This window comes from Rousettus aegyptiacus, unplaced genomic scaffold (genome assembly GCF_014176215.1).
Source record: "Rousettus aegyptiacus isolate mRouAeg1 unplaced genomic scaffold, mRouAeg1.p scaffold_m13_p_9, whole genome shotgun sequence".
Classification (NCBI taxonomy): Eukaryota; Metazoa; Chordata; class Mammalia; order Chiroptera; family Pteropodidae; genus Rousettus; species Rousettus aegyptiacus.
Window position 1 is genome coordinate 86,861,850 of NW_023416312.1, and position 15,679 is coordinate 86,877,528.

The window sequence follows — 15,679 nt, forward strand, 5'->3', positions numbered from 1 at the left end:
GTATAGGTCGTTCCTACTGTGTTAGAACACAAAGAATGTTGAATCAGTGTTTAGAATCTCTAGTTCAAAAAGTTCAGAGTGGTGTAGTTATTAACTTTGAGAAAACGGGACCAGATCCACCTCCTATTGGAGAAGGTATAGTAGATAACTTTATTTTTATCTTATGGTGTTATATAAGAGAATTATCTGCAATTGGGAAGATATTAAACTAATCATAACAGACACAGTCTTCACTGTCCACATGCATTCAAATGGTTACAAACACTCATCCAAACCACTACCATTTATATAGAGGTGTCAGGTGGCCAAATTCTAGAAATTTTAATTCATTGTCAAATCTTCTTAAGAAAATTCTTTCTTTTCTCTACCCATTTCATATTCCGTGGTCCCAGTCTTAGGATGACACTGATTTATTCACCTCTCTATTCATGAAATATCTGGAGATTCACTATGGAGTGTTACCTAATTAGCAACCTGGTTTTGGTCTTGTGAGTGCCAGCTGTCCCAGGCTATCTCTATGAAAGCTTGTGTTTGTTCCTGCTTGTCAGCAAGTGATTGTGAATGTTTATGCAGGAACTGCTAGCACTCTGTAAGATCCTACACAAGTATTTTCCACTTTTTAACTGCAGAACTTTTTCTCTTCAAATGAGGTTTTACTGAAAGTTCAACATCTTAAAATAGATGAAAGAAGAGCTACTTTTGTATAGAGGAAGGGACTTCTCCCTCAAATCATACTTGCATCACAGGGCCCTCAGAGCACTGTTATAGGCTATTGGTTCTCCTCATTCCTGTTCAGTTCACACACATAAACACATGTGTGTACCTGGACTCCATCATTACCACAGTCTTATCTGATCCATACATTTTAATTGCTGCAGCCATAATCCGTGGTAGCTGCCTAGAGAAGCAAAGGAGGTAAGTGCACAGGCACAGAAAGACACATGTTCTTGTTTGAAGCAGTGAATTCTGTGGTTCCTGATCTTTTTGCTATTTACTCCCTGGAACCCTTTGAGAGACTGTCAGAAAAATAGAGATCTCTCTTCCTCTAAAAATGGACATAGGCCATACACACAATTTTATATTTAATTTCAGGGATTTCTTAGACTCCACTTTAAGAACACCTGCCATAGAAGACTGAGGCCTCACAGCCTATTTTAAATTAAGTTAATCATAAAGAAAGGACATATTATATTGCTAACAATTGACTGCTCAATCCGTAATTTTGTGTTTATTACCTTAACATGAACTGAGAACTTTTGTACTGAAAACTTATTGGATTTGGTATCATGTAAATAGCTCATATTTTCTTTATAGCTCCATTTCCCCTTTTTCCAGAGTTGTTAACCTTTGAGATTCTAATGAAAGCCAAGAACTTTCTCCTCAGAAAAATGCACATCCCTAGAATTGTGAGCTCGATTTCAGGGGCATCGCTTGTTCTCCTGAGGCCATTACGTGTATTCCCTAGAGCTCCATAGACCCCAATAAATCTCCCAGTCTAAAGTACTTACTTGTTTAAAAGAATATTTAATAAATAAATCAAATGACCTATAATTTAGAAAAAATGAACCTCGAATCATTAAAACATATTTTACAAATATAATTTAAACTAATGAATGATCTCATTAAACATTATGTAACTCTGCCTTGCCCCCTTTTGGGGGACAAATAAAATATGCTATTCTAAATAATTAAAATGCAGTTAGGATACATTATGCAGCATATACAGTGTTCAGTTTCCCTGGAATTTTCATTGTGATGGGGAAACTATAATGAATTAGTCCACGAACAACTTGATACATTTGCTTTGTGTTCCCTCTCCTAACTATACACATAGATTATATTGTCAGCATCGCTTCTGTTTTTGAGTGAATTTGAACAGTTTTTATTTTGCCTTCGTGGTTATCGGTTCTAACTCTTTAGTAAAGAATACTTTTGTCATCTAATTGAGAATAGAAAGAAAATCTAAATGGAATATGTGATCTATTTTGTCAGATTCCAAAAATGTAAAACTATACCAGGGAATGCCTAATTTTGAAAAATAACTGTAGTGGTTCGATGTGTTTAATTTATGTGTCCAAATATCAGAAAATTTAAATCTAATTTTATGATAGTTTTCCATAGTCTACATATTGTGGTCATAATTAAGGATGGGATGGGTGGGATGTTGGATTAGAAGGGGTGAATTAGATGAAAGAGTTGTAAGAGAGAACATTCAGTAATCTTAGTAGAGTTGCTTTTATTCTTCCATTTTTCATGAATCACTGTTTTGGTTTTGTTTTGTACTTTGCTTTTAGCTGAATAAAAATTGTACAAGATCCGCAGCTGTAAAAAGCAATTCATGCCTTAGTCTGTCTTTTGTTTAACTTTTAGGTGGACTTATGGATTCATCTAGGCCAAGTAATTCATTTGCTGCTCAACCATGGCATAGTTGTCATAAGCTCATTTATGTACGACCTAACTCTAAAACTGGTGTTCCTGTTGGACATTGGCCAATTCCAGAATCTTTTTGGCCAGATCAGAATTTACCTTCTCTAGTAAGTATCATAATATAAAAGATAAACAACATTCTAGATTTTGAATTTGCTGATTACAGTGAGCCTTTGAAAATAACTTTGAGGCTTTTAAGCCATTCCTTCTGTCTCTTACTGGAAGTCTAGCTTGTACCTAAAAGCAAGAGAAAACTTTCTAGTCTGCATTCTTTTTTTCAGTTGCCTTTATCACTTGAACTGCCCTCTTTGGATGTTAAAACATTGTAATTTTTGATGCTGTTACAATCTGTGACTTGGTTTTTATTTCAGAGCAGCTGGCTTGATTTACATGATAAACAACATCTAAGAAGTGCTGGCATTGATTTTCATGTACATCCTCAGGAAATTCAAACTTACTCTGCACCTTGCATAAATAGGTTCTAGAAACATCAAAACAGAGGTCATTGTACTTCTTCCTAGGGTGTCATTAGACAACTAGTGGGATTTTGTGGACCTACTCTTCATATTTTTGCAATTAATAGACTTGTGTTCCTTGGCAATGTACCTTTAAATGATGGATAATTAAGCAATATTTTTTAAATGATCTCTATGCATGAGCTTGTCTTTTTGTTCACTGCATTTGGTAGAAGAGGGTTTGATATTGTAGTTCTTCCTAGTTCCAGATGAACTGGCCTTTTTGGGGGGAGGGGTGATATCTAGTAATTAGAGAAATCACATGAAACCCATTCTCCCTTTCATCTTCCTCCCACCCCCCAGGAGAGAGGGAGAGGTCCACAAAAGAGATCATGACTCCTTCAGTTTAGCAATGTCCTGGGTCAGCTAATCAGTAGTCTAAGTTTTAGAAATTTCTGACATGAGCTGCATTTTTTCCTGGATTACTATTTTTAGGCTCTTGCATTTTTTCAGGAATGGCCATGAAAGTCCTGAATATACAACTGAAGAACCATTTCAGACCCTGCTGTGGGTGAGGGTAGATCTTTTCCTCATTCCCTCAGGGCTCCAAGGTGGCACACTTGTCAAATTTCTGTGCACAGTTTCTCTCGGCCCCTTCAAATCCTAGAGCGAATGTTTTAATTACAAAGTTACTTCATTATTGACAGTGACAGGGCTTCACTCATGTCTTTATGGCTTTCTTATAGGTTTAAATCTAATAAGCCTAAAATAGTTTATTAGTTTAATTAAATTAAAATTAAAATTAGAAAAATAACTGGAATAAAGAAAGTAAAAGTAACTCACATATAGTTCATGTTACCATGCCTTTTAGGTTTAAAAACACATTTGAGGGCTATTTTTCTCAGCTTCTAAAACATCTTGTAGGTTTGCAAGTCATAAAGGCCATTTCTTTTTATAAAGGAAATGGAAATGTTTTGTCATATTCATATTAGTCTACGGATCTCTCATCAAGAATAGGCAGAGCCGTGTCTCATCTTTATCCCTGGTACTTATGTCAACAGATTGCCCTTGCTGCCACTATTTCTCTCTCTGATGATCTCCATTCCAACAAACTACACCTCTTAATAAAATCGCTGCTCTGTCAATCTGTTCTGGCACCCCAGGCACACAGGCCTTTGCAGCCCAGTCAAAAGCATCCCCAGCTCTAGCTGTTCAAGGCAAGCATGTGGGTGTGAGAAATGTTGTAAAAATTCACCTGGAAAAAATTCTACTGAGTTTTGGAGTTTTGATTGGCTCGTCAAAAACTCTTCACAGTTTTTCATCTTGCTTGTTAGTGGCTCTAGTTCTGTCATTACCTCGTTAGAAAGTTTCATAGATTTCTTCTTCCCCAGCAGTGTCTGGACTATCTGTAACCTCATGGTACAAAGGAATGAAGGGTGGGTGATGCTTGGAGGTGGCAAAGCATATCTGAAATCCAAGGTTCATCCTACTCATTGTAATGACTTCTTAAATGTATTCAAAGCAGTTTTATTTTTTACTTCACTAAGTTGTAGTTATGAGTATTATTACCTTTCCTCTTCCTATTGCCAAGTAGATGGTAGATGTAAAGAAACTGAGTGCCCTCCCCACATCAAAGCCATTGGTGATGCCGAGAGATCAGAAGCACTGTTTCTTGAAACACTAGTCTGATTCTCGGTGATGGTTTATAAAAACATAAATAGGATTGCGGAATTGTTAGAAATGTAAGCTCGGTTGGTAACAAACCATATTTTCCCCTCTTGTTTTTTAGCCTCCACGAACATCTCATCCTGTTGTAAGGTTCTCCTGTGTGGACTGTGAACCAATGGTAATAGACAAACTTCCCTTTGACAAATACGAACTTGAACCTTCACCCTTAACTCAGTACATCCTGGAACGAAAGTCTCCCCATACCTGCTGGCAGGTACTTTTCCTTACCTGTTAGACAAATATCTGTAACCATCCTGGGATCTGGAAGTTGTTTTAAGAAGTTTCAGAGGTTAATCTGGGAATAATTAGGCTGAGTCTGTTAATAATGTTTCTCAAAAATGCTATCAAATAAACAACAAAGCCAAGCAAATAATTTCACACTGATATGTGTGAAATTAGCCTACTGTACCTTACCATTTAAGGTACTCAAATCTGATGAAACCTATATATTTGAGGATTTGGAGGATTCCTCTGAGGCCTATCCAGGGACCCCAGGTTAAGAATTCCTAACTTAAGGGATTCAGTTCTATTCAGCTATGGCATCTGCAGCTGAAACAAGGTTCTCAGCCTTTAGTGTGAACTTGACAGATTGGAAGTACAAAATATTTTTGACAAAAAGCCATAAGCCCTGAAACTACTTTCTGTATTAGTAATCAAACTCTTCTTGTAGCACCAAGCACATTGTTGTCTATAGTGTGGATTTTACTTGGACAAAGCAAATGCATAACCACTGGTTCTTCCAAGTGTGATCCTTCAGCCAGAAAGATTTGCTGACTTGTTACTAGACTCACCTTTAGATTTTAATATATAAAAATCTAGACGTGGCAGTCACAGCTTTTTTATTTGGATGTAATAAGGAAGTCCTATGCTATTTGGATGTTTGTTCTTCTTCCAAACTATAGTACCATATAGCAATCAGTAATTTTTAGCTTCTATTTATGCGAAGAACACTTTGAGACTGTCATCTGTTTTATCCTAAAATGTGAGATGATTGCTACTAGTTGTCTTTAAGCTACTTGAATTTTTCAAAGATGCTAAAAACTGGTAGAAAAAAATGAACAGGCTTAAAATAAGAAATTGAAAGTGTGATAAAGAGAAAAATCTTGTAAATATAATATTGAATGAGAGAAGCAGACATAAAAGATCGCATATCATATGATTTTACTCTATATACATTTAAAAGAGGTAAAACTGACCTACTCTGTTAGAAGTTAGGATAGTAGTTTCTCTTAGGTGCAGAGTAGTGACCACAGAAGAACGTAAGGGGTTTTCTGTTCATGTTCTGTTTCTTGATCTGGGTGCTGGTTACTCATGTGCATTCACTTTGTGATATTCTTTTGAGCTATATACTTATAATTCACGTACTTTTTTCATTGTATGTTTATATTTCAATAAAATACAACCAAATGTGCTAGAAATGTAGAGATATGGGTAATAGAATGATAACTTAAAGTCAAGATAGGAGGTTTAAATTTATGGGCTGAAAAATTTTTGCACTAAAAGCAAATAGAATTACAAATTATACTTTTTTCCCTAAAATAAACCTTCTTTACTACATAGCACATTCCTTGTAAATCTCCAAAGAAACATAAGTTATCCTGATCTTGCTCCCTACACCTTTCCTCAAAAATGTCTTTCTCCTGTACCTTCTGTTACTTTGGTTTAGAGTAGTTTTAATACAGCGAATTAGTGGGAGTGCAAAAGAATAAGATGAACCAGGAGTCAGGAAATTTGGCAAAATCATAATGGAGACTGGATTCTAACTGTAGCTCTGCCACCAACTATGTGGTCTTGAACCAGACACTAACTTTTTCCAGAGTAGATGGTCTCTAATGATTGCTTTGGACCCTTAAATTCTATGAATCTGCAGGTGATGAGGAATTTAGAAAAACTCAAGAGACTTATAGGAAAGAAGGAATAGTGGAAGAGAAGGAAGAAAGAAAGGGGAAGGGAGTAAGAGAGGAACAGAACCAGTGCTTTTCCTTTCATGGAAATCATAGTCCTGACCCTTGTTGACTGTGTGTAACTTTTTTTTATCCTTTATGATGATTTCCCCCACTCTTCTATCATACACACTTAGGAAATGGGAAATCTAATATGTTTCATTAGTTATCTGCTTCTGTTAAGGTTCAAATTAAGACATTAAATCTAGTAGATAAGTCATGTTTTAGCACAACTCATTGTTTTGTGGAGTCGTAAATTACATAAGAAAGATTTATTCTTAGCTATAACTAAATATAGCAAGAATTTAGTGACTGATAGATGATATTGCTGGTACCAAGAATTAACAAAGTAAATGGATTCTGTTCACTATCAGGGTTTGTTTGACTTTTGTTTTAAATGATCCCATCGAAGGACTCATGAAATACAGAGAAAACATGGTAGCTCGAGGACTCCAGTATGAGACCTGACAATATAATATATATCAAATCAGGAATATTGATAAGGAATAAAGATTAATGTTTTGTTATTGAATGTTTGCTCTATCAGCATAATTTACAAGATATATGCCTTCCAGAATAATCTAAAGCATCTCTTTGCTGCCTGAAAATAATTAGCACCAGTGCTCGGCTTATAATAGGCTATCCAGTAAATACTTATTAGACGACAATTGAATAAGTGGATAGGGGAATAGGGTATCAAAAGGAAGTAGAGCAAGATTTAATAGTAGTACACATGAAGAGTGTTAGCAGGATCCTTTAAATGGGCTTTGTTTTTGTTACTGCATGCTTTAGGATTGAGCCATGTCCCATTTTCCTAAAAGTCTTTATTTACCATGGTCACTTGTCTTTTGAGAAATCGATTTGTTTTAACGGCTGATATTACTTGTGCTAACCAAGTAAATATTTGTATATCACTGATGTAGCCTGTGGTCTCTGAATGGTTATCGCATAGTACAGTTTCGTTTCTTAATATAATTTATAAAAGAACTACAATCTGAATATTCTTATTTAGTGTGATATATTTTACATAACAATAGGCTGAAAGCATTATTCCCATCTTAAATTACAATTAAATAATGCTATAGATGTGCCTATGGAATGTTGCTGTGAGTTTGGTTTTACATAAAATCCATATTGTCATAACTGTTTATTACTTCATATTCTTCACAGGTGTTTGTTACTAGCAGTGGAAAATACAATGAACTTGGATATCCATTTGGTTATTTAAAAGCCAGCACGACTTTAACTTGTGTAAACCTCTTTGTGATGCCATATAACTACCCAGTTTTACTCCCTCTTTTAGGTACGTAAAGTATGTGCTATTTAATCATCTTTAAGATAGAACAACAACAACAAAAACATGATGCACTAGGCACTTTAAATGTAGCCAAAGAGTAATCGATATCAGAATATATAAAAGTCTAAACACTGATTTGGAAAGATAGAATTTACTGTTTTGTTTTCTTCTTGTTGTTTTTACATCAAATAGAAGAGACACTTCACCTCTGATATGAGATTCCTATGCTGTTCTTTAGGTTACAAGTTCCATTGCTGCCACCTCTCTTCCCCAACCCTTCAGTTTCGAATGCACTTGGCTTTTTTATAGACTTGTTTGGATCAAAAGTACCATTGATTGGGATTAATGCTACAAAATTCTGATGATTTTCTCCAGAAAATAGGGCTTCTATGGGGGTTTTGGCTCACACTTATTCCTCCACTAGAGAATATTCAATGATCTTGAGACATCTGTTTTAGGCAGAGTAGCAAGTAAAGGTAATAGATGCAAGAGTAAATTCTGCAATAGCTGTAGTTGTAGAAACTGTGTTTTCCATGGCAAAATTCTAAAGGGAACAACTCCAGAAGCCATTGCTCAGATAGCACGGAAAATGTGTATAAAGATTTTTTCTCTTTAAATGAGAAATAGAATACCATATGTTATCCTTCTAGTTGTAAAGTTGTGAACATTTTTATTTGGTAGCTTAATTTTTGCCAAAAAGAAAAAAGAAAAAAGAAAAAAAAACCTTTACAGAGTTTTTTTTTTAATTTTAATATTTACTTTTTAAATTATAGTTGACATTCAATATTATATTAGTTTCAAGTTACAGCATGGTGTGGGCAGACATTTATTTAACTTATAAAGTGATCCACCAGGTAAGTCTAGTACCTGGTACCACACATAGTTATTATAATAATATTGACTATATTCCTATGCTATCCTTTATGTCCCCATAAGTATTTCATAACTGCCAATTTGCACTTCTTGATCCCTTCAACTTTTTCACCCAATCCCCTAAACTCCCTCCCATCTGGCAACTATCAGCTTGTTTTTTGTATCTGTGAGTCTATTTCTGCTTTGTTTGTTCATTTATTTTGATTTTTAGATTCCACATATAAGTGAAATCATATGGTATTTGTCTTTCTCTGTCTGACTTATTTCACTTAGCATAATACCCTTTAGGTCCATCCATATTGTTGCAAACATTAAGATTTCATTCTTTTTATGGCCAAGTAATATTCCATTATGTATATGTACCACTCTTTCTTTGTCCAATCATCTATCAACGGACACTTTTGATTCTATGTCTTGGCTATTGTCAATAATGCTGCAACGAACATAGGGATGTATATATTTTTTTGAATTAGTATTTTGGGTTTCTTTGAACACCCAGAAGTGAAATTGCTGGGTCATAAAGTAATTCTATTTTTTTGTTTTTTAAAAAAATTATTTTATTATTAGTTTTAAATATATACTATATTTGTTAGACATTTGTATAGTTTATAAAATGATCCCCATAATTGCTCTTTCTCTTCTCTGGCTCTCCATGTAGCCATTACATTAATGCTAACTGCATTCTCTATGCCATGCTGCACATCCCCATGACCATCTATCAACTACTAATTTTTTCTTCTTTAACCCTTCACTCCATTCTACCAGTCCCTCAATCCCCCTCCCCTCTGGCCATCACCAGATTGTCCTCTATATTTGGTGATTTGTTTTTGATTAGATTGTTCTTTTTGTTTCTAAGTTTCACATGTAAGTGAAATCAAACGGTATTTATCTTTCTCTGTCTGACTTATTTAACTCAGAATAATAACCCTAGGACCATACATGTTGCAAATGTAGGATTTCATTTTTTTTAGTGGCTGAGTAATATTCCATTGTATATATGAACCATAACTTCTTTATCCAATCGTTTGTTGATGGGCATGTAGGTTGCTTCCATATCTTGGCTATTGTAAATTGTGCTGCCATGAATATAGGGGTGCATAGATCTTTACGAATTATTGTTTTGGTTTTCTTTGGATAATTACCCAGAAGTGCAATTGCTTGGTTAAAAGGTATATCCATTTTTAATTTTTTGAGAAACCTCTAGACTGTTTTCCACGGTGGCTGTACCAATTTGCAATCTTACCAACAGTGCATGAGAGTTCCCTTTTCTTCACATCCTCACCAACACTTATTGTTTGTTGAATTATTGATGGTAGCCATTTTGACAGGTGTGAGGTGATACCTCATTGTGGTTTTAATTTGCATTTTTTGATGCAAATTAGTGACCTTGAGCATCTTTTCATATGTCTATTGGCCATCTGTACTTCCTCTTTGGAGAAGTATCTGTTCAGATCTTCTGCCTATTTTTTAATTGGATTGTTTGTTTTTTGTCATTGTTGAGTTATATTAGTACTTTATATATTTTGGATGTTAACCCCTTATTAGATGTGTCCTTTGTGAACATCTCCTAATCAGTAGGTTGTCTTTTGTCTATCTCGTTGTAGTTTTAATCTGCATTTCTCTGATGATTAGCGATGTTGAGCACCTTTTCACAAGTATATTGGCTACCTGTATGTCCTCTTTGGAGAAATGTGTATTCAGGTGTTCTGCCTATTTTTTAATTGGATTGTTTGGGGGTTTTTTAGTGTTAAGTTATATGAGTTCTTTATAAATTTTGGGTATTAATCCTTTGTCGTGTATATTGCCTTTCATTTGGTAGGCTGTCTTTTCATTTCGTTGATGGTTTTCTTTGCTGTGCAAAAACTTTTTAGTTTGATGAAGTGCTATTTGTTTAGTCTTTCTTTTGTTTCCCTTGCCCACAGAGATATATTCCAAAAATATTACTGAGAGCAATATCAAAGAGTTTACTGCCTATATTTTCTTCTAGAAGTTTTATGGTTTCAGGTCTTACATTTAGAGAACACTAAGGATTCCACCAAAAAACTATTAGAACTGAAAAATATATTCAGTATAGTAGCAGGATATAAATTAATATTCAGATATCGGTTGCATTTTTATACACCAATAGCCAACAATCAGAAAGAAATTTAAAAATAATTCCATTTACAATTGCATCAAAAAAAATGAAATACCTAGGAACAAATGTAACCAAAGAATTAAAATACCTGTACTTGGAAAATTATAAAACATTGAAGAAGGAAACTGAAGAAGATACAAATAAATGGAAGCATATGTATGCTCATGGATAGGAAGAATTAACATCATTAAAATGGCCATAATACCCAAAACAATATATAGATTCAGTGTAATCCCTATAAAATACCAATTGCATTTTTCAGAGAGCTAGAACAAATAATCATAAAATTTACATGGAACCACAAAAGACCCAGAATAGCCACAGCAATCCTGAGAAAGAACAAAGTTGGAGGTATTACGCTGCTTAATATCAAACTATACTGCAAGGCTATAGTAATCAAAACAGCATGGCACTAGCATAAAAACAGACACATAGATCAATGGAACAGAATAGAAAGCCCAGAAATAAACTCATGCATATATGGTCAATTAATCTATGACAAAGTTGGTAAGAATATGTTGTGGGGTAAAGACAGTTTTTAAAATAAATGGTGTTGGGAAAACTAGACAGATAAATGCAAAATAAATGAAACTCAAACACTTTCTTACACTATATACAAGAATAAATTTAAATGGATTAAGGACTTAAATGTAAGACCAAAAAAATACTAGAAGAAAATAGGCAGCAAACTCCTTGACCTTGCTCTTAGTCATTTTTTTTTTGAAATATCTTTTTGGGCAAGGGAAACATAAGAAAAACAAATGGGACTATATACATCATACTGAGTTCTAATATAGTCATTAAAAGTATAAGTTTTTTAGTGTTATTTACATTATATGTATTAAATGTACCAAGAAAGCAATACTTTTAAATGTTGCATTTAAAGTTAAGAATGAGTCATCAGAAATATATCAGCACAATTGTTCTGTATAACCTATCTACTTTATTTCTTAGTCTAATCTAGAAATATCCTCCAAAAGGTGATTGTCACTGATATAAAATATAAGCTATGTCTTTGAGATTAATAAGACTACCAAGAAAAAGTACCTGTATGTTGTGGATTTATTTACCCCTTTTTCTTAAATATACCTTTATGAACATAATTTTTCACAACTATATAGTGAAGGATTAGACTAGATAATTATAGAGTATGAATAGTATTTTTCTACTTTAAGTACACTTTTTATTTTGAAATTATTATAGATTCACATACAGTTGTAAGAAATAAAAATAGAAATATGACACCGAAAGTGCAGACAACAGAAGCAAAAATAAACACATGGGACTACTTCAAACTTAAAAACTTTTGTACATCAAAGTACGCAGTCAACAGACTGAAAAGGCAACTAACGTAATGGGGAAAATTTGCAAATCTTGTATCTGGTCATTTGGGGGGATCTATTTTCTGTTATTCAGATTAGGTGGTTTCTATTATTCTGTTTTCCAGTTCACTATTTCCTCTGTCCCATCCATTCTGCTTTTGAGCCCACCCATTAAGCTTTTTATTTTGCTTGTTGTATTTTTCAGTTCTAAGATTTACATTCGGTTCTTTATGTCTTCTACTTCTCACTTTCTATTTCCTTGCTGAGGCTTTCTACTTTTTCCTTTGTTTCAAGCCTGTGTATAATTGCTTGTTGAAATATTTTTTAAAAGTATGATGGATCCTTTAAAATTTATTGAACATTTTTAACATCTCTCTTATTTCAGTGTTGATATCTCTTGGTTGTCATTTTGAGTTTGTTTTGGGATCTTCGTGGTTCTTGTTATGATGAGTGATTTTCAATTGAAACCTGTACATTTTCAGTATTATGAGTCTCCGGATCTTATATAAACCTACTGTTTGAGCTTGCTTCCTCTCTCACTGCTCTGGCAGATATAATGAGGTACTGCCTCATTAGTACCAGGTCGGGTAGAAGTCCATGTTCCCCCCTTGTCCTCTGTTGCTGTGCAGGGATAGAAGTTCTGGATCCTCACTAGAATGATAACTCCCTGTCTGGAAGAGGTAGAACTCCCTCATTACTCTTCCCCACATGATCTCCATAGACATCATAGGGGTTGAGGTGGCCTCATTACCGTAGGACAGTGGAAAAGTTTTCTAGAACTAGTATGGGCTGAATGTCAGTATGTCATCTTTGGTATAAACTCAGCCTGCCTTCCAAATTGTCATTGGAAAATGCCCCTAACTAGAGTAGTTGGTCCCCCATTACAAATTGAGATGTATAGAACTTTACAGTACTAATTCCCACTCTCTAAACCTGGCCTTTTCTGGTCTTGCAGGTCATGTAGGTCATGACATAATGGATATGATGTAATGTGGACATGACATAATGGTTAAGAAAAAGCATTCAGTTTTTCCTTTGCCTAAAACCTTCTGTACCTAAGTTACCATGCTCCTAGAATCCCTAGTACTATGTAAGGTAAAATTCTGACACTGCCTTACTGGTCACCTCTGAGTCTGTATCACTCTATTCCTTAAATGCCAAGTTTCCCTTCTCTCTGAAACATCTATGTCACCAGAGAGACATATGTGGCATTTGTTTCTGGTCCCCTTTAACCTACAACACTAAGAATCTAACTCTGCCTAGACCATCACCATCCCTTTACAGACATCTCAAACCAGGAACCCCAGAGGCATCTTTGATTCCTTCTCCTTCCCTAACTCCACACATTCATTTCAGGTCCATCCCATCCTTGACTTATTCTGCACTTTGACTTCAAATACCTATTTCCAGACTGGTTTATAACCTGTGTCTTCTAAGGAACAAAGGGTTTTTTAATACCCTTTGAGTCTGGAGGTTCTTGTGCCCCTGAATCCCAAACTTGAGTTTCATGCTGAGATTCTGAAATAGTCACTCTTAACATTTCCACTATTACTTCACTTTCTGAGTTATGTAGCTTCCATAGTGCTAAAGAGTATGGACTGTAGAGCGTAACTGTCCTAGTATGAATCCTTGCTCTGCTGTTTCCTAACCTTGTGACCTTGGATAAGACACTTAACCTCTCTGTGCCTCAGTTATTTCATTTGTAAAATGGGAATAATGATAGTACCTACCTCAAAGGGATTTAGTTGAGATTAAATGACTACAGTTAATTGCACAGAAGTCACCTGGCAAATAGTAAGTGCTCCATAATGCTAGTAGCATTATTATTACTATCATCATTATTAATGACTATGTTCTCTTAGTAGCTCTTGAAGGCATCATTTCATACTGAAGATGTAAAGATATAGGATGGTTTTACAGTTTTAGTAGGCAAAACATTTAGTAAAAGGGCAAGTTGTTGACCAGACAAAATGGCGTAGATGATAGAGGCTTTGTTCATCTGCTCTTGCAACCCCATCAAAGTTGTGATGGAAACATGGAGCAAACAGCAAGCAGAGTTGTCTGGGGTTTGGATGAAAAGAAGCCTTACAACTAGGGAAAGAAATAAGAAATCGCCCTGCAATGGTAAGAGGTAGGAGGGAGCAAAGATGCAAAACTGCCCAGTCCCAGCACTAGCTGGCAGCTGCAGATGCCTCTTAAAGGGTCCGTGTCTGTGACTGAACTTTCTTAGTGATGGACTTGCTCTCTCTGAGCACTAGCATTGGGTGAACTGCATAGGAGACACCAGGTACTTACAGGGGGAACCCTGAGTTGTCGGAGTGAGGGCCGTAAGCCAGGCTTTCTCCTAGGCAGAAGTGCTGGCGGTAGCCATTCTTCATCTATTGAGCCCTTTCCCCTCCCAGTGTGTGGATGTAGTGCCGCCATAACTGAGACTTCATAAAACTGGATAAAAGGTCGCTTGGCCCAGAGGATTCCCTGAAACTCCACCTCCCCCAACTCTGGCCCTACCTAAGCCACATCCAGTTGTGTCCTCAGCAAGTACTATGCCACTTGCTGAGCAACTCCGAGACTCACACTGGTAGAAGCTGGCCTTGTTTTCTGGTGTGGTTTCTTGAAGCAACTATAAGCACAGCATCCATGGATTGCTTGCTGAATCTTAGCAGGTGGCCCCCAGCAGAGCACAGGCTGGGGATAAACTTGTCTTGCAGCTGAACCCCTCTCGGGACTGTGTCACTGGACACCTACCACACAAAGCCACGCTAATAAGACTGGGAGATTTAGGAGCTCTGCCTAGCACATAGAAATAGACACAGAAAGGCAGCCAAAATGGGAAGACAAAGAAGCAGAAACCATATGAAAGAACAGAACAGAACAGAGATCCAGGAATAATACAGTCAAGCAATCTCACAGATGCAGAGTTCAAAACACTGGTTATAAAGATGCTCAATGAAATTAAGGGAAGTGTAGGTGGATTCAGTGAGAACTTCAATAAAGAGATAAAAACATAAAAATGGAAATGGAAATTATAAAAGGGAACCAGTCAAAGATGAAGAATACATTATCTAAGATGAAGAGTACATTAGAGAGGATCAACAAAGTGGATAAATAAGAGGATTGAACCATCGATATGGAGAATGGGGAAGCCAAGGGCATTCAATCAGAATGGTGAGAAAAAAAAGAAGTCAAGACTATAATAACAATTTAAGGAGCCTATGGAACAAAATTAAAAGTAAAAAACATCAGTGTCATAGGGGTACCTGAAAGACAAGAGGGAGAACAAGAAGTTGAAAACCTATTTGAAGAAATAATGATGGAAAACTTACCTCACTTGGTGAAGAAAATAAACATAAAACCCCAGGAAATTCAGAGAGTCTCCCAAAAAATGAACCCAAAGAGGCCCACACCAAGACACATTATAATTAAAATGCCAAAGGTTAAATACAAAGAGAGAATCTTATGAAATACAAAGAGAGAATCTTAGAAATAGCAAGAGAAAA

At 35.6% G+C, this 15,679-nt stretch overlaps 1 protein-coding gene across 9 annotated transcripts in view; it reads left to right on the plus strand.

Moving 5' to 3' along the window:
• LOC107499425 (integrator complex subunit 6-like) overlaps positions 1–15,679 on the plus strand; it is a 62,325-nt gene that overhangs the window by 26,041 nt on the left and 20,605 nt on the right. For all 9 annotated transcript variants that reach the window (XM_016123557.2, XM_016123564.2, XM_016123559.2 and 6 more), the window contains 4 exons: positions 7–135; positions 2,371–2,534; positions 4,672–4,824; positions 7,724–7,856. In XM_016123557.2, the coding sequence (XP_015979043.2) occupies positions 7–135; positions 2,371–2,534; positions 4,672–4,824; positions 7,724–7,856 (579 nt within the window). The remainder of the gene's footprint in view (positions 1–6; positions 136–2,370; positions 2,535–4,671; positions 4,825–7,723; positions 7,857–15,679) is intronic.